General features: G+C 43.1%; 1 protein-coding gene across 2 annotated transcripts in view; it reads left to right on the top strand.

Annotated features, from left to right (window-relative positions):
* Positions 1-18,179, top strand: part of ATP10B (ATPase phospholipid transporting 10B (putative)) — a 443,815-nt gene that overhangs the window by 414,197 nt on the left and 11,439 nt on the right. For both annotated transcript variants that reach the window (XM_085617824.1, XM_085617825.1), the window contains 3 exons: positions 9,833-9,958; positions 15,501-15,701; positions 17,085-17,165. In XM_085617824.1, coding sequence (XP_085473950.1) covers positions 9,833-9,958; positions 15,501-15,701; positions 17,085-17,165 — 408 coding nt within the window. The remainder of the gene's footprint in view (positions 1-9,832; positions 9,959-15,500; positions 15,702-17,084; positions 17,166-18,179) is intronic.

Here is an 18,179-nt window from a genome sequence, read left to right as displayed (position 1 = left end):
TGGCCCAGTCACAATCCAGTGGGGGAGGTGTCTACATAGCCCACCTTCCCGGGCTGATTTTGACCTCCGGGGATCCCATCCCCCCGGGGCCCAGCCTTAAAATGTATATATTTTTAATCGGGGCGGAGGCTGCAATGTCCCCTCCCCGGGCCGATTTCAGCCCCGGTACCCAGTGGGGGATGGGTCCATACTGACCCCCCCTCCCTGTTCTGATTTCGTCCCCGGAGAACACATCCCTAAGGGCCCAGCCATGTCTCCTGGGTGCCCTGGGCACCCAGAGTACAGCATGGGGTCCGTGGGGGGAGCCTCAAGGCCTCCTGCTCCCAGCCAGTTCTCTGCCTCCTGATGGAGCCAGCACTGTAGATGCACTGAGGTAGCTGCTAGAAAGGCAGATCCCTTTGTGCAGGAGCAATCGATTAATCTCTTTCCCTGCCCGCATGTCTGCGGGCAGGTAAAGAGAACACACCTCTGCTTCGAGTGGCCGGGAGCACTTTGACAGCTCCCGCCTGCTGGAATCCGAGTGTTTGCTTATGCTTGGCGGGAACAAAGCAAAAGCAAACAGCTATGTACCGGGGTGGGCAACCCAGGGCATAGCAGGAGCAGGGCCTGGGCAGTGGCGGTCCCCAGGGCCATGTATGGCTCCGGAAGGGGCAGCCACATGGCCCTCCTTTTTTTCTTCCATGGTTTTTAGTGCAGTTTATAGTCGTTATCCTTTTCTTTAATTCATATGCAGTGTCACTGTGATATTGATAAAACAGCTCTCTGCACTTGCAGAAATGATTGTTCAACATGTAATTGGTTATTTAGTAACAATACACTGCCTTTGACTCTGATTCTGTTGCTCTAAATTCTGTTAAGTTTTAATTTGCATGTATATCCCAGTTTTAATTTGCATGTATATCCCAGTTTTAATTTGCATGTATATCATGGTTTCAATGGAGAGAGTATTACCAGTTTTACTCTTGTTCTGAGTGTGATGTCAATCAAAGTTCACAACGCTCATAAAGAACCTCCCGCTTGGAACTTGATAATTTGTTTCAAACTGTGACAAGTGTACACAACAAAAGACTATTGGAAACAAACGGTTATCACAAGTTTTTCTTTCATTCCATGTGCGATGTCAACAAGGTACGACTGCACTTGTCAGACTGCTCCTTTGTAACTTGTCACCTCTACTTATAATGTTATATTTTCATGGTTTCAATACGGTAGTTCACATCAGTTTTTCATTTGTTCTTGGGATGTTGATTAAAGCCTCACTGCGCTTTTGAAAATTTCCCGCTTGTAGCCCACTACTTTGTTGCCACAGGCCACCCATTTGTCTGAATTCAATCAGGCTTTACTTGATGTATTACTCTGGTAGATAAATAAATAATTGTTTCTTGTACTCTGAATGATGTCAAAAAAGGCTCACTGCGTTTGTGAGGATACTTCTTGTCACTCGCTTGCAACTTGTTTACAGTTCACCGCCCATCATGTCTCTTTCTTCTGTATATGAGACCACTGTGTCTCAGAAACTTGGGCGCTTCAGCACAACATTGTGATTAATGCTTTATTTAGCATTACCCCCGGGATGACTTCAGTCCAGACGGACCAACCATTGGCTCTGTTGTGGTCCCCAGGGCTCCAGGAGCCTAAGGAAGGGAGTCCTGTGCGCCTCCTTTTAAATAAAATAAAAAAAGCCCCCAGGACCTGGCCTACCTAGGGGCTCTATTGAAAACATGCACAGTAGCCCGCATTTCTGTCTTGTGTTTTTTGTTTGCCACAAATTTGTGAATTTTGCGAATTTGTGGCAAACATTTTAAAATAATGCTTTTTTACTCTGCTGGGGTTCCTCTGGGACCCGACAACCAAAGCATGGAGGGCAGGGTATTCTCACCCTGTCCCCTTTCCTTTTTTTTTTTCCCCACATTTTTTCGCCGAGTACCAAGATGGCTGCCAACACTTCCTGGCTGAATTGGTGGTAGTCAATCAGAGCTCTGCATTTCCCTGCACAAGCTCGTTATTTGCGAATTAGCCGTGATCACAGAAAAACAAGTTTGGATTTTCTAAAATTTCTCAACAACTACTAAATCTACCTTCTTGCCAAATTTAGTGTAATTCCGTCCATCTATTTGGGCTACTGTCGTGTTCAAAGCTCCTATGGGAATTAACATGGGAAACACACTAATTTTGACCGCCCCCGTTTTCTCGGGCCCTGCTTGACGTATCACCCCGAAAATCAACGGCATCCACAAACGTTTCCCAAAAAAGGAACATTCGTCAAACGGCGCCAAAGATATAGGCAAGTCAAAAAACACTTTTCCTATGGAAACATGGTCCTAATTATAACTACCTACTGGCGACCACCAGTGGGTAATATTGCAGTTAAGTTCAGTTAACCCTTTTAAAAATCCAATCAAATGCATGATTGCTAAACATACTATTCTGGTTAAAGCACTGTTATCATCATGATGCTTCTATTGGCCATATCCTGGTAACCCACTCTAGGAACAATTAAGCCACGATGCGGGCCACCCCTAGTTTGAAGACCTCTGGCATAGAATTTGGTAATGTAATCAGCCTCCTTGATTCATGAAGATACTTCAGAAAGCCAAGGCAACCTACCACAATGAAGTATTATATTGTCAAGTAGAACAGATTCCTACACTGGTGTAACCAGAAAGGCCTTGTTGAGGGTGGACACAAGACACCACAGTGCTCATGTGAATCATGCATTTGATAGAAGAAAAGTCCTCGTATGCCTCACTTCAAGGTGCAATTAGCAGGCACAGTTGCATATACAATTGGAGCAATAAGTTGAAGATTTTTCACAAAACCAATCACAAACCAATTTCTAGTAGGGGCAAAAAGTATTGTACCTCCAAGGGCAGCACCGCACCCAAGAGGAACCTCAATTTAGTGCTGACACAACTTATGAAGGTACCTTTTGAACCCATTCATAATGCAAAACTCAAATACCTAACACTAAAAACAGCCTTCTTCGTTGCTTAATGTAATTAAAGAGTTAATGAAATACAGGTCTTGCAACACAGGAACCATAATTACAAATACACAAGGGTAAAGTAGTAATGAAAACAAATCAACAGTTTATCTCAAAGGTGGTATCCCATTTTCATGCTCGCCAGGTTATACACTTACCTGCATTCTTCCAGCAATCCAAGTAGCAGCCCGAGAGAGTCTTCCATACCCTGGATAGAAGGAGGGCAGTAATTTATTACTTGCAAAAGACAAAACAAGTCATGAAGGAGGACATCTATTTTTTATCTCCTTTGCACACCCAAGCAAGGGCTCCCCATTTACACAGGGGAATATTGCAAGATGGATAGTCCAAACAACTTAGAACTGCCACCAAACAGCAGGATTACCATAGGAGAGAAGTCAAAAGTCCATTCAATACAAAAGCTTACCTACCTAGCAAATGTATCCTTTAATTATTTCTGTATGGCAGCCACATGGCCTTCGATACACATCTTCACAAAACATTACTGTGTGCACATTCAAGCCAATCAGGAGGCTCAAGTGGGCCAAAAAGTGTTAAAACATCTGTTTGCACATACACTCTAATGATCCCAGCCTTCCCGAGAGACGAGGGTACTGCTACAACATCAGTGCACAGCAGGTGACTACAGAGCAGATCCTTGATGCAAAGCTGAAAGGTTACTTACTGATATGAGTAATTTTTCAGCTTAAATCAATTTCTGGTTTTACATGTAACCCGTCTACCTCCCCGTATGACGTGCATTTGCAGAACAGGAAAAAAATCAACATATCATGAGAAGAGGAACCCATGCAAATGCGAAAAAAATAACTTAGATGGCAAGTGCATTTTCAGGCATTCATATGATAACATTCAATTAGGGACAAGTGACCAAATGGTTGATGACCTGATGAGGCCCACATTAAAAAAGTAAGCATTGGTAAAGCCCGCAGGTTTCACAAGAGCTACTGGTTTTGCCAAGGTCTTTTCTCTATGGTGTATAGCAGCATGGAGTGGAATGATGTGGCATAGAGCAGCATTGTGGCATGGCATAGAGTGGTGTGGAGTGGCACTGTGTGGAGTGTTGCAGAGCAGTCAGTCGTGGCTAGAGGCATTGAGTGTAGTAGTTTAGAGTGGCATAGAGTGGCACTGTGTGGATTGGTTTGGTAAAGAGTAAAGAGACGTAGAGGGGAGTGGTAGTAAATTGGACTTACATGGAATACAGTGGCATACAGGGATTAAGAGTATAGTGGTGTAAAAAGCAGTAGTATAGAGTGCAGTGGGGTAGAAGTGTGTAGAGTGGAGTGTTGTATATTGTACTGGGATAGAGTGCAGTTTCGTAGAGTGAACTTGCGCAAAGAGCAGCAGTGTAGAGCAGAGTTTCAAGTTAAAAGTGCAGTAGCAAAGAGTGGTACAGAGCGGAGTGCAGTGGCATACAGTAGAGTATCATATGGTGCAGTGGTAGAGTGATGTGGTGCTCAGTAGAGTGCAGTGGCATAGAGTAGTGTAGAGCACAGTGGCTTAGAAGTGATGCTGAGTAGATTGCAGTGGTGTTGATTTCAGTGGCATAGAGTGGTGGAGAGTAGAGTGGCATAGATTGCAGTGGTAGAGTATAATGGTGTGGTGTAGAATACAGTGACTAAAGTGCAGTGAAAAGAGTGCCTGGCATGGAGTGCTGTAGAGTGGCATAGATTGTAATGGCGTAGAGTGCATTGGTGCAGAGTAGAGTGCCGTCGAGTGCAGTGGCACAGAGGGCAGTGGCATAGAGTAGAGGGGTGTAGAGAAGAGCAGAGTGGCGCAAAGTGCAGGGGCATAAAGTGGTGCAGAGTAGAGTGGCATAGATTAAAGGGCATAGAGTGCAGTGGCTTAGAGTGGTGCAGAGTAGAGCGTAATGGAGTAGAGTGTAGTGAAGTAGAGTAACGTAGAATACTGGGTGGGAGGGAAAAGAAGCAACATGGAAGGGGGACAGGTAAGAGGGATTAGAAGCTAAGTGGACAGGGATATGGGAGACAGCCTGAAAACACAAGCATTCATATGGAGTGCTTGAACACGAAGAAAAAAGTAGCTAAAAAAATGGAAGCCATGGATAGACTTAAGTATTTGGTCCATGCTCCAGTGGAGGGCCAAATGCAATACAAGAAGATGACCCGATTGCCTGCATGCCATGACAAATGGGAGCGAAGCAAATGAGAGCGACACTGAAGCTAACAAATGGTAATCTATGGGCGGGCTGCCCACTGCATGTAAAAACAAGCATTTGCAATGCAATAGGTCTTGCATTTACGCAAGTTTAAGCTATTGGTATTGTGAATGACAATGCATTTTATTTATGTTTCAAAAACCAAAACATAAATAAAAGGCATTGTCATTTACAATGCCAATAGCTCAAACTTGCGTAAATGCGAGGACTGTTGCATTGCAAAACCTTGTTTTGAATAAGGTCACAGGTGGCCTCCAGTGGGACAGAAAAAGTCAGGACAGGGCTGACCATAAGGGGAAACACACAAGACGGTATGGAGAGCGTTGACAGGGAAGCCTTTCCTCCCAAGAAGTGCTATTGCTCTCCCTATTATCCAACACCAATTACCCCACCCCCTTCGATACACTTAGCTTCAGTTCTTGTCCACACCGTCATTTTGTAGATCATAGGAGGGTGGTCCAAAGTGGGAGACAGTGCACTCTTTCTTTCATGAAGGAATGGCTTGGAGTAGAGGAACCTGGTGCCTCCTCAGGGGGACAGCCATGGGAATCTCTTTTGGGAATATTGGAATCTGGACAGCTTTCATGAGGTGCTTTTACCGGGCTCTTGTTTATCAAATAATCTGAGCCTCGTTAAATGGCGATAGAAGATTGGTCCAGAGACCTCCCACTTGTTTGAATTGCAAGTTCAATGAGAGAATGTGTGGCCATAGCGGTGGTGGAGGTGAAGTGACCCCCTCTTGTACTACAGACCCAGGTTTGCCCTTTCGTTGGGCTTTTTGTAGAAATATGCTCCTGTATTTCCTGTTTCTCCCCCCCCCACTCCCCCCCCCACCCGGACTACACCCAATTGCAGATTGTGACTGGTCTTGCAGAAACCCCTACATTTTTATGCTTCCTGTAACAGCAAAGGCTCGACTCTGAATGCGTGCCAGAGTAAAACTAGCTATCTCCTGCCACCAAGCACCTTCGATCCTGCAGCTCTACTCGTTTAAATTAAGAAAAAGCAACAATGTGATTTTGGGCGAGCTGCGGCGGCCCGTCCTGTGGGTGCCGTGTGGCACATTGTGAAAGTTGCAAAGTTAACAAAAAACAGCTGCCATTGCAAGAATCGCGTGTAGCACAGCGCCAGAGCTGCCGACTTTGAGTTGGGGATTTAGGGTTCGAACCTTGGTGTTGGCTCAATGACCTGCGATTCTTTCCAAAATATGTAATGTCCAAATTGTGCAGCTCTTTTAATGCAGCTGTACTCATTTAAATTAAAGAAAAGCAGCTATCTGATAGTGAGCGCGCTGCGGCGGCTGTGCGTGCGAGTGGTCAAGCCTTACAACTATCAGGCTTTAATAATTACCAGGATTTAAAAAAATTAATACAGTGTGAAACTGTTTCAATTAAGATGCATTCCCAAGCAGAAAACTCATAAAATAAATATGCATTTTATATAGCCAATTCATTATGTAAATAAAAAACAGACGCCTGAAAAGGATCCCTAAACAATGAGACCAAAAGACCGTGTAGATATAATTAAACCAGAACACACACACCCCAATAAAAGGGTGAGACCTATTGGCTATGCCAATGCTTGTTTTAATTTAAATATGCTTGTCACAGTCTTCTGTTCGCTCATGCGGGCTCTACTAGTTTATATTCTCTAGCACAAGCATCTGTCTCTATGCCAGGAGGCTGTTTTTGTTCGCACAAGGGTGACCGGCCGATCAAGCGGCCCTGAGGGTGAACCAGTTGTCTTCTGGTTAGTGATGGGTTGTCCCAAAGAACTTTGTGCCGTTTTCCTTCCAATGGAAGGGCTAAATTCATTGTCGGGGTTTTTTTACGGGTAGTTTCTAGAGGGGTGTTATCATTTAGACTGACTTAGGTGCCTTAATACGATTCAGGTATTCGTGAAAAAATGTGTAGGTAAGTCTGGTTACTGAGGTGGGAATGCTCTTCGGTTTTGGCCACGTAACTGTTGCAGGTGGCACACAAATATCTTGCTCTGTGAAGCAAGCCCCGTGGGCTTTGGCTGCACCTTCAGGTCAGTTTGTTTCAAGGGGAGACCCAGGGCCTGCTGAGAACAAATCACCCGTACCCTGTCCTACGCAGTGCAACGTCCACAGAATGGAAACCTCAAATTACTTCTCTGTGCGCCGTGAACAGGTCGGAAGTCGTATTTGTGGTTGCTGTGTGAGTTGGCTGGAAGTAAACTATGTTTAGTGAATTCCAAGCAGCAGCCGCATAGTGGCTATTCCTTTGTGCCGCAGTGGGCCTCGACACAGTCACTTGGGGGCCATTTTAATATTCTCCTGTGTATTCATTAAATGCTGACAATGAAAAGGACATATTTCAGGGTTAAAGAAGGCAGCGTTTCACGGTGGTCTTGAAGCAGTTGTTGCCTTTTTTTAATCCTTTGTTCACATTCTTCCCCGTCTGAACATAAAACAAGCATGGTCCCGAAAGTGAAAGAGGACCGCACTGCAGCTGGAGCATGGGGATCTCTTGTCTTTATAGGGCCATGTGTTTCTAATTAGAAACACATGGCCCCATTAAGATAAGAAAGTGCTTTGCGACAGCAGCAACCCAGTCCGGCCTGGAGGCGAAAGGGCGTCAACCAAAAACCCTCATTTCCAATGGCAGGCCACCATTTAGCATAAACGGTGACGCCAGCCAATGGAAATGAGGGGCGGGGCTTCAAGCCCGCTTCTGAAACTCCTCCGTCACAATAAATCTCGCTGAGGCAAGCAGAGCTTTGCGCTGCAACGCCACGCGAGACCTAAAAAATGTAATGCGCTGTCTAGGTGAAACCTAAAAAAAGAGAGCCAGACTTAAACACTAACCATTCTGGATCTAACCATTGGGTGGAACCAATGATTAAGTGGAACAAACCACTAGATGGCACTGCATGCACAGAATGTGAATCCAGAAATTCTTCAAGTTGAAAACTGCTCCTACCTCGAGCAACTTTTTCAATGTATTTGCCATTTATTGTGAGTTGCCCCTCAGAGATACAGTGGCTAGCCAGCCGTCCTTTGCTAATTTTTGGTGTAGGGCATAACATTTCCACAGCTCTCCCCTACCTTCATGGTTTACATAGGTCTTAAAGAACCCAAACTCTAGCTACACAATTGAACTTAAACCATTGGAAATTCACACAAAATAGTGTGCAAATTACAATATATTGTATAATTACAATTTGAATTTAGAGTTTTTTAAGTTTTGAATACCTTAAAAACATGGTAACATTTCAGTTTATGATGCTATCCAATTTCACCATCTTTCATATACTTTGGGATATACTTTGATTGCAGCTTTCATTATCATTATTTTATTAGCGGATTCGGTATCTTTTAAGCACAAAACTGTCATCTTTGATTTATCTAAGACTGCAGGGGTGTAGTTTTGATTGCAGTGCTGTTGTTTGATATCTCGAAAGAGTTTTGCTAGTTTACTAATGGAGGCATCCTTGGATCATATAACATATAGGGTGCACTGCCCTGGTATGAGCCACAGTGCAACTTTAACTGGGCGCACCAGCTGCAGACCAGGACAGTGTGACCTATTACAATGAAAGCACTATACTCAGTGCAGACACGGAGTAGGGCCTGCACTAGGAACAGTGCATTAGTTAAAGGCGGCCCTGGCTATTTGAAGCTGCTCTTGCGCCTTGCACTGTGTAGGTGACAACCCTGCCCAAGTTTTAAAAGTTAGCAGAGATCCCCATGCTGCCAGGTGCAGTGAGTTACTGCACCTGACTGCAGAGTGTTCACTGGGACCCTATTTCCTCACCTCTAAAAGGGCACCTTTAGGAGGGTGCACTGACTGTGTGCCACCTTTAAATGGGTTGCAGTAAGGGAGCTTGCTTGCAGTCTCTTTGCCTCTGTTCCCACATCTGTGATACGGCATAGGTTCAAAGGCAACATATGCCCTCATTTGCATAGGCCACATCTTGAAAGGCTAGAGGTGCTTAGTAGGAGCTATAACATGTTCTGTCGTGGCTCATGGATTCAGATATTTCCTTTTGAGGAAGCTTTTTAGCAGTTTTTTGACGATGAGGACGAATGGTATACTCCTGATGTGCAATCCAGATTCTGGGAGCATTCATTTTTTTTTTATTAAGTATGGTATTACACATTTTGTGTAAAAGTATGTTATTACCATTATGAGCTGTGCTGGATCTGGGAGTTGCGATTTGTTCAGTTACTTCACATTCTAGTCCCTTCGAGTACAGAGCACAAGGCGTAGCATCATTTAGCTGAGCTGATGTTGCTTTTACAGAGCACCAAGAGTTCTCTCCATCCCGATATGAGTTCTAAAACGAGTTACTGGATGCTAAAAAATACAAGGTCAATAGATTAGAGCAACTTCTAGAAAATAGAAAGAAGTGAGTAGGCATACATTGAGGTGGAAGTTAGCAGAGCCTGACTAAATAACTTATAGAAATGTGGCAATTGTAGACTGAAACTTGACTATTTCTGCAGTGGTCCTAATGATCGACGTAATTTTCTAAAAATCACTTTGCTGAACTCAGTAACTTTCATTTTCATCTGATGAAGGATAGCTAGTCTTAGATCAAATGTATTTCCTACCTTTTAAGTGCAGTTTTTTGTGGCAATTTTCTTTATTCTTTAGCAAAATGTGTCTTTCTCGTTTCTGCTGTAGGCTGTAATGTCGAGTGATTTTGCCATCACCAAATTCAAGCATCTCAAGAAGCTGCTCTTGGTCCACGGTCACTGGTGCTACTCCCGCTTGGCTAAGATGGTCCTCTACTTCTTCTACAAGAATGTGGTGAGTTTGAGATGGGTGGCATGCTGGGACTCTGCGATGATGGGTTTGCATAGCTGATTCGATGTATTGCTGCTTAACTGAATAGTCCTAGACAGATGATCAAAGCTCACAGCATTATTAGACTCAGACGGGGGGAAATTCTGATACAAACTATACATTTTCCTCAAAGGAAGTCTGTTCTAAAGCAGTCATGTGATTTGATGTATACCTAATCCCACATTCCAGTCTTAAAGCCAATTTATTTTGTGACAAAGCTATACTATTAGAAAATATGTCTTGCTTATCTGCGAGATTAGACTGCACGCTTTCCACAATTCTATATTTTACCTAGCCATGATTGATTTAATTGGGGCATTTTTTATTGTAAACACTATTTTTAGATTTTGATGTTTTTTAAATCTAGTTTCTAATCTTGACTTCTGCACTTTACCAAAATGAGTAATTTTTTTCGCAAAAACGTTTGTCGGTCAACACCTCAGTACTCCTGTCAACTTGTTCAGAAGCTGGCTAAACACTAGCATTAGGTGTTCTGTTGAAGCCTTTCTTTTAGAGTTATTTAAAAGTACTCTTGGATTACATGAGACGGAAAACACTGAAAACCCATTAAAAAGCGACTCTGAAGGACTGCCATGGTCTAGCCCTGGTAATGTCACTATCCCTTGTCGTGTGGTCTTGGCAGCTAATCGTACTGCACACAGGAGAAGCTGGAACATCTGACATGTTGCTCTTCTTGGGAAATAAGATTTTTTTTTTATATTGCAAATTTTGTTTAATATATTCCAGAAAATAACTCAAGGGAATTATTATAAAACAACCCAAACACTAGTATAGCACAGCGAAAAAATAAATTTATTAAACCAGTGAAAGTGTATAGTTTCTACTAGGATGGCTCTTAAGCACCTAAATTGGACACAACGGAAATCACGCATTCTTCTATTTTTTTCCGGTCACAATATTCTCGGCAGACAGCATCTTTCCCGGTACAGTACTCATCACGAGCAGGACTTTTCCTACCCTAGTACTCTTTATGGGTCGCATTCTCGCACGGCGTAATATTCATGATAACTCTTTCCCATCAAAGTCCTAGCTCTTGTGTGATGAAAAATAAAATCAGAGGGCTGTCGGCAGGTGAGAGGTCAGAATGCAATTTCTTGTATCATTTACGAAAGAATATTACACCGAACTGACATTTTTTAAAACTGTTTGTTTCCGAACAATGCATTATTTAACACAGAGATCCTAAAAGGAGACGCTTGAGAAAGTGTATATACAAATACAGTGGAAAAGGAGCCGTGGGGTGATGATGGAAGCATTTAATTTCCATTTGTAAAGGACATAGAGGAAGAGGGATGCACAATTTCAGAAAGATAGGTGGTAACAGAGGTGAAAGGGATGAGCAGGAGAACTGTCTGGAATGTGTTTTCCACAGACAACACAGAGGACATAGGGAAGAGTCTACCATTAAAGCTGCATAGTCAAAGAGTCAATTGTTCACTTCAAAACGTTTTTCCACATCTTGTTTTCGAGCCAGTTCACAAAATGTGCACATGCACAAATATGAAGGATATGCACAATTTGCTTGGTGGAACTGCATGTTGCATAATCACAAGATTTGTAGCTCTGTCCAAGTAAAGGTGGTGTGCTAAGTTCAGACCAGTGTACATCCTTTATCACAGAGGGATGATCCAATAGGTGGGTAGTTCCCGTTCCCTTAAGGCACAGACTTTTTTTGGAGTTGAAGGATATATATTCATATTTTCTCTCTCTCTCTCTCTCTCTCTCTGTCATATATGTGCCACACAAGAACCTTAGGTGTGTGTTTACAATTGTGACCATAGTGGACCTGTTGCATTTCCTTTGATGCACCCTTTAAGCAGGTGTGGAACCACTGCTTTACTATTTATAAAGTGCTAACCATTCAAAGGTAGCACATAATGTATGCTGACCCAGGACACATCCCACGTTAGTCAATTAGCATCTAACTCCTCGCCAATATGCAACTGTATATTTGTAAACTGAACCCAAGGAAGTAAAAAAAAGTGCTGATAGTCCCAGACAAACCACAGTCTGCAAAAGTAATCAAGCTGGAAATTCGAGTAATGGATAATCAGGGGGCTGACGGATTGACTGGGGCTGCTACTTCTTATCTGCCATGTTTCTTTGTTATCCTTTTTGCTAAATAACCTCCTTCCAGGAACATTGTAAGCTCCACACAATAAAGCCTTTAAGTCTGCAGACAGCAGGAACAAAAGGACTATTAAATCTGGAAGGTTGATGGATGCTGCATATACCAAGCGATAGCTAGCAAATGTAAATATTGTTTCCCTTTGTGTTTTTCATTTATTTATAAAGCTCTTGCAATAGCGAGTGCACTCAAATCCTCTGCCTTTTATTAAAAGTTTAATGTATATGTAAATGAGCTGTATGTGAAAGAATTATGTAAATTGAAAAATAATGCACTTTCCAAATACCCGTTAACATGAAATTTTGTCACTTGCCGCAAGCCTGATTTCTTGCAATGCAATTCATGGAAAGCAAATCGTCGAAAGCATTCATGCTTACTGTGCTTTTTTGCGAGAGCTTTCATAATTCTGAAAAATGCACATTATTTTACCTCTACTCGTGATTATAGGCACAAGTAGTTTGTTTATAACAATCAACAGACCAAACTCAAGGAGTGTTGAGGTGGAGCAGGGCGTATATCAGCAGTTTTTCGCATTTACAGAAATGTCTATACCTGAGGCATGTGATCATGTGGAAAACCTTAGATTTGGCTTTGTTCAGTAACAAGAAGTCAACATTCAGAATGCATCTTTAAAAACAATTGGCATTACAAAGTGTTCTACTACAAATTAAATATAAAGCGATTGCATAGCAGGCTAAATCATTCCAGATCTTTTTGCTTTTACAATTATGTTAGAAATGGGGGGTCTCTAGTTGGCAGAGGTAGGTACCTTTTACCAAATCGGGACCCTTGCTTCTAGTCAGGGTACTGGGGTTACACACTTTTGATAACCCCTGCTCACCCCCTTGGTATCTTGGCACGAGCAGACATGCTTATCCCAAAGGCAATGTGTAAAGTATCTGTACCAACACTCACAGAAACACAGTGAAAACACCACAAATGGACACCACACCAGTTTAGAAAAATAAAGTATCTTTATCTAAACTAAACAAGACCAAAACAACAAAACCCAACATAGAGTTACTTAGTAGAATGGCTTTAAAAACGGTTGTTGCAAAAATAAACTTGTAGATGGTAAATGCGACACTTTACTCTCAAAGTACCTGGGATGCGTAACGCAATACAAACAAAAGGGTCGCAGAGAAGGCGATGCAGCGACTCTTCCTGCGCTCCGGTTACGATGCGACATGATGGCGCATTGATGCGTTGAGACGATCCGGTGCGATGCGATAAAATGGCGCCTTTGATTCGATGCGACAATGTGGAGGCAATGCGTGCACGCCCGACGGCCGCACGGCAAAATCGGTGGTTTCCTGAGCTGTGACAGGCCCTGCGACACACTTCTCATGTTGATGCGGCGGCGAACAGCGGCAACGCTTTCTCAGCAATGCAACTACCCTGCGACATGCTTCTCCGGTGATGTGACGGCACCGTCTGTAGCAGCGGCACGCTTCTCTGGTGATGCAACTGCAATCAGCGGCAGCATGGCATGCTTCCTTGGTGATGGGACAGCGGCGGCTGCGGCGACACGCTTCTCCCTCATTGCGTCATGCTTCCAGCTCCCAACAGCAAAAAGGCCTCACACACTGTGGCAGGTTAGAATTCCCAGCAAGGAAGTTCAGGGAAGCGGGGGGTGAAGTCCTTTTGTTCCTGGGACTTCAAATACAGGAGGCCAGCTCTTCTCAGGCCCTTGGAGACTATTCTTCAGATGGACACAGCACACAGCAAAGTCATTCTTCAAGCAGGGGGACACAGCACACAGCACAGTCTGTTGGTCCTCTCCTTAGCAGAAACAGCAAACCGCAGGCCAACCCCAGACACACAGCAAGGGCAGTACTTCTCCTCAGTCTCTTCAGCTGTCCTCTTTGGCAACAGGTTCCTCTTGAACATGAAGTAGTCTAACTTTCAGGGGTTTCAGCTCTAGTATTTCTACCCCAAAAGTCGTTGTTCTCTATGTGTGAGGGGTCCTGGACCCAGTCCAAACCAGTTCTGGATGCACTCTGCCAGTGCACAACTTCTTCCTTTGTTAGTGTGGGCCAGGGTCATCAGACACACTGCAGGAGGTGGAGCCAGCATTGTGGAAGGCAGGCACAGCCCTATTCAGGCCCAGGTGCTACTCTTCCCACCACTCCAAATGCAGATTGGCCTACTAAACCTAGTGCTGACTCACCCATACTCCTGGAGCCACCCCATCCCCTGTCACTCTCAAAACAGACAGTCAATACACAAACGGGCAGAGGCACACAGAAAGGTTGAACAAGAAAATAGCCACTTTCTAAAAGTGCTATTTTTAAACATAGAATTTAAAAACCATCCTTCCTAAAAGATGTGTTATTAAATTCTGAGTTCAGGGATACCAGACTCCAAGTTTCTATCTCACTACTATGGGAAGATATGCAGGTAAGCATGTTACATTTCACTATCAGGACATGTTACACACACTAGTACATGTCCTACCTTTCACATACACTGCACCCTGCCCAGGGGGGTAACTTGGGCCTACCATAGGGGTATCCGAGGTGTAAGGGAAGGGTAAGGCCTGGCAAGGGGGTACACTGGCCAGGTCGACATGGCAGTTAACAAACTGCTCACAGGCACTGCAGTGGCAGGCCTGAGACCTCTTTTCAGGGCTACTTATGTGGGTGGCACAATCAGTGCTGCAAGCCCACTAGTAGCATTTGAATTACCAGCCCTGGTGCACTTTACCAGGGACCTACTAGTAAAGCAAATATGCCAATCATGGATAACTAATGACAATAACAATTTACACAGGGAGCACTTGCACTTTGGCACTGATCAGCAGTGGCAAAGTGCCCAAAGCATCTAAAACAGCAAAAACTAAAGTTAGCATAGTGTCAAAAATACAGGGGGTAGAGGCAAAATATCTAGGGAAACCATGCCAAGGATGCCAAGTCTAACAACTTACAATTAGTGAAACTTTTTGTATTCAAAAACGGTTATAAATGTTTGAATGCTTTTTCTCTCCTTCCGAGGGGGTTGGAAAACGCTGGAATTTCCCAGTGCAAAACAGACATGTCAGTGTGGAGAAAATACGTAAGAAATAGACTGTTGTTTTCATGTAGTACATGCTTTCAAGTGAATAAACATCCAGTTTTTACCTAACTTTATATTGATAATAATCTGAAATTCAGTACATGATTTAAAATGCTGGTAAATTAATGTACTAAGTAACAACAAGGTGAGAGTACAGTTTAGAGGGAAAGCTTCCTTCTTTGAACAGAAAACAGCAGGTTCCAAATGTGCATTTTGTGCTTCTTGAATAAGGAGCACTCTGCTTGAGCCATACCCTAGTTAAAGTGTGTCCATGTTTTTCTTCTCTCCTCCCACTCCTTGCAGGCGTATGTTAACCTCCTCTTCTGGTTCCAGTTCTTATGTGGTTTCACGGGCACAACAATGATTGATTACTGGCACCTGATTTTCTTCAACCTCTTCTTCACGTCCCTTCCCCCCATTGTGTTCGGAATCCTCGACAAGGACATCTCTCAAGAAACTCTGATGAGTTTGCCTGAACTTTACAAAAGTGGGCAAAATTCAGAGGTGAATTTCTTTACATAAAGATTTATATATGTTGTATAGGCTACACCTTCCAGTCACCTGAAAGTATTAAATTGATAGTCACAAGTTGAATTTATAGCTAACTAGTCCTACACTTTCCAAACATTCACAAGCGATTAGCAATGAAGTACTGATGATGCAGTGGCACTTTGTTAGAGAACCTCCCCCTGGTAAAGTTGGTACATCTTCTCCATCGCATTGCTTTGAATTGTTGAACATAGACATTTAACAAGTTATTTCCTAGCAGCATTGAAATAGCCAAACACCCTTCTTGCTCCACTGGAACCTATGGAAGATGGGTTTCTTTAGACCATGAAAGCAGGCATGTAGAGTCGGTTGATGCATATCTTGCCAGTGCCACAGTTTCACAGAATATTTTTCTGATGTTATGCCCACTACCGGTTGCCTATACGCCTTTGCTGGTCATTTTAAAGAGAGGCATTGGCTCGCTTACCACTAGAGTCATGATGAATAAACCTTCAGTTTGTAGCACAAAAACACAGTCCTTCCCACGCATCCCGGACTGTAGAACAGTTTTTGTGAGTGGAACCCTAAGCTGGAACAAACATTGAATGCTGGCATTTCAATAATCCTAGAAGTAACTCTGAGGGATGCTGCAAGCCACATGACTGTATCAATTAAAGGACATATTCCGTGGCTTCATTTAGCATTGATATTGGATAAATCCCCGAGATTTTACAGGTGAATTTCACACATGCTACTACACCAACATTCCCCACACCAAGCCAGTGAGCTTAGCTACAGTTGCACTTGAGATAATAGTTATGCTTGGCAATTTATATAAAGGTATTAAACTTTAGGATTCTCTCTTTCTTAGTATCTGATTTGGGTTCCAATGTTTCTAATTTGTTTACGTGTACACAGTTTATTTAGTTCTAGTTGCCCTGCAATTTAAGGCTTGAAAATGTTTTTATCGGACCCAATATAGGCCTCTTTTTCAAGCTCCTGTTAGTCCTACAATGGGACATGTTCATGAATTCATCTTGTTTGTGTAGTGCAATGGTAAACTTGGTTCCTATCAACCTTCATTGGAAGGACTGTAACGGTTCATTTTGGTAATGAGGTGGGAGGTTTTTATAGCCTCCTGTTGCTCATATAATAATACCTCTTAATTGTTGATTATACACAAACAGATCTACTTGCTGAGAATGAGACTTAATGAACGTAAAATAATTTGTTCTGTATCTCCTTAAAAACATGGATAAAAGGTACGAGCTATATAAGACTGCTAAGGGTAATTTGACACCAAAAACATTCAGAATGTTTATCTTATTTTTGTCTTTTTGTGGAAGTGAAACACACAAACTAGTCATATTAATGTAATTTCTCTTCAACAAATCCTAGTGCTACAAGATGTCCACGTTTTGGGTTGCCATTATTGATGCCTTCTACCAGAGTCTTGTCTGCTTCTTTGTCCCATATCTTGTAAGTATAGAAATCCTTTACCGCTGTATAACTTACAAAATAAATTCACTCTGGTCCAAACCTTTGACCAGGCAGACAGAGAAGCGTTCAGAGGTCTTCAGTCACTTTCTCTTGTATAACTTGTTTGCATGGCTATTTGAACAAAATGGCACAAATGTCTTCAATAAAAGATTCAGATATTCGCTCAGATGTTACATTGGGGCTCCCTTGCATGGCATGGTAAATTGGTGAAAGTCATCCTTAAATATCTTCGTGAAGATTAGGCCTGGGCAGAGTTCACTGAGAGACCAAAAAAACTCTACTGTTCTACGCGGGGTACCACAAGTGGCAGAGTGCATTAGGTTGGGCTGTTCAACCTGATTTTGTGTGCCAGGTGTTTGTCCCACACTGGAAAATCAGCACGAATGGCACCATGCACAGCGCAAGAGGCGATGCTTCTTTCTCTTGCTCAAGTAGATGGTCTACTCGAGTGGCAGCTTCCTTAATGCGAACGCAAGGTTTATCAACGTGAGCAGGAGCAGCTGTCCGTGACCACCCGATTTGAGAAATCTCACAGGGAGGTGGTCTGGAGTAAGATTTTGCTTGCTCGCCAACTTAACGTTGGCGAGCAAAGAAAAATCTCCGCTACGCTGAGCAGAGTTTTTTTGAAACTCCACGTGCGGAGCAGAATTTCACACGCAGGCCCAGTGAAGATATTGTGTCTTAACAATGCCCAGAAACCAGATGTGTTGCATGCAAACAATGTGTAAATCATTGAATGACTTGGGTATATAAACGTTCATTTATTCAGCCAGCAGTCGGTGCACTTGTAAAATATTTGCTTATTCTTTGATTCGCCAATTGAAAAAGAATTTTTTTTAGCTTAGCGAGGAATGTCTTCCAGTAAGAACTATTTTGTCATTTCAGTATCAATGCGCATCCCGAGCTTTGTGCAACGCCACCCTTGTTCTTTGGCTTTCTCATAGGCGTTGTTCCCTGTGATTTCTTCAGATTCACCAATGTCCCTCTTTGATT

The sequence above is a fragment of the Triturus cristatus genome, chromosome 7 (assembly GCF_964204655.1).
Source record: "Triturus cristatus chromosome 7, aTriCri1.1, whole genome shotgun sequence".
NCBI classification, from domain to species: Eukaryota; Metazoa; Chordata; class Amphibia; order Caudata; family Salamandridae; genus Triturus; species Triturus cristatus.
The sequence above is the reverse complement of the archived record's forward strand: the minus strand, read 5'-3'. Positions and strand labels throughout refer to the sequence as shown.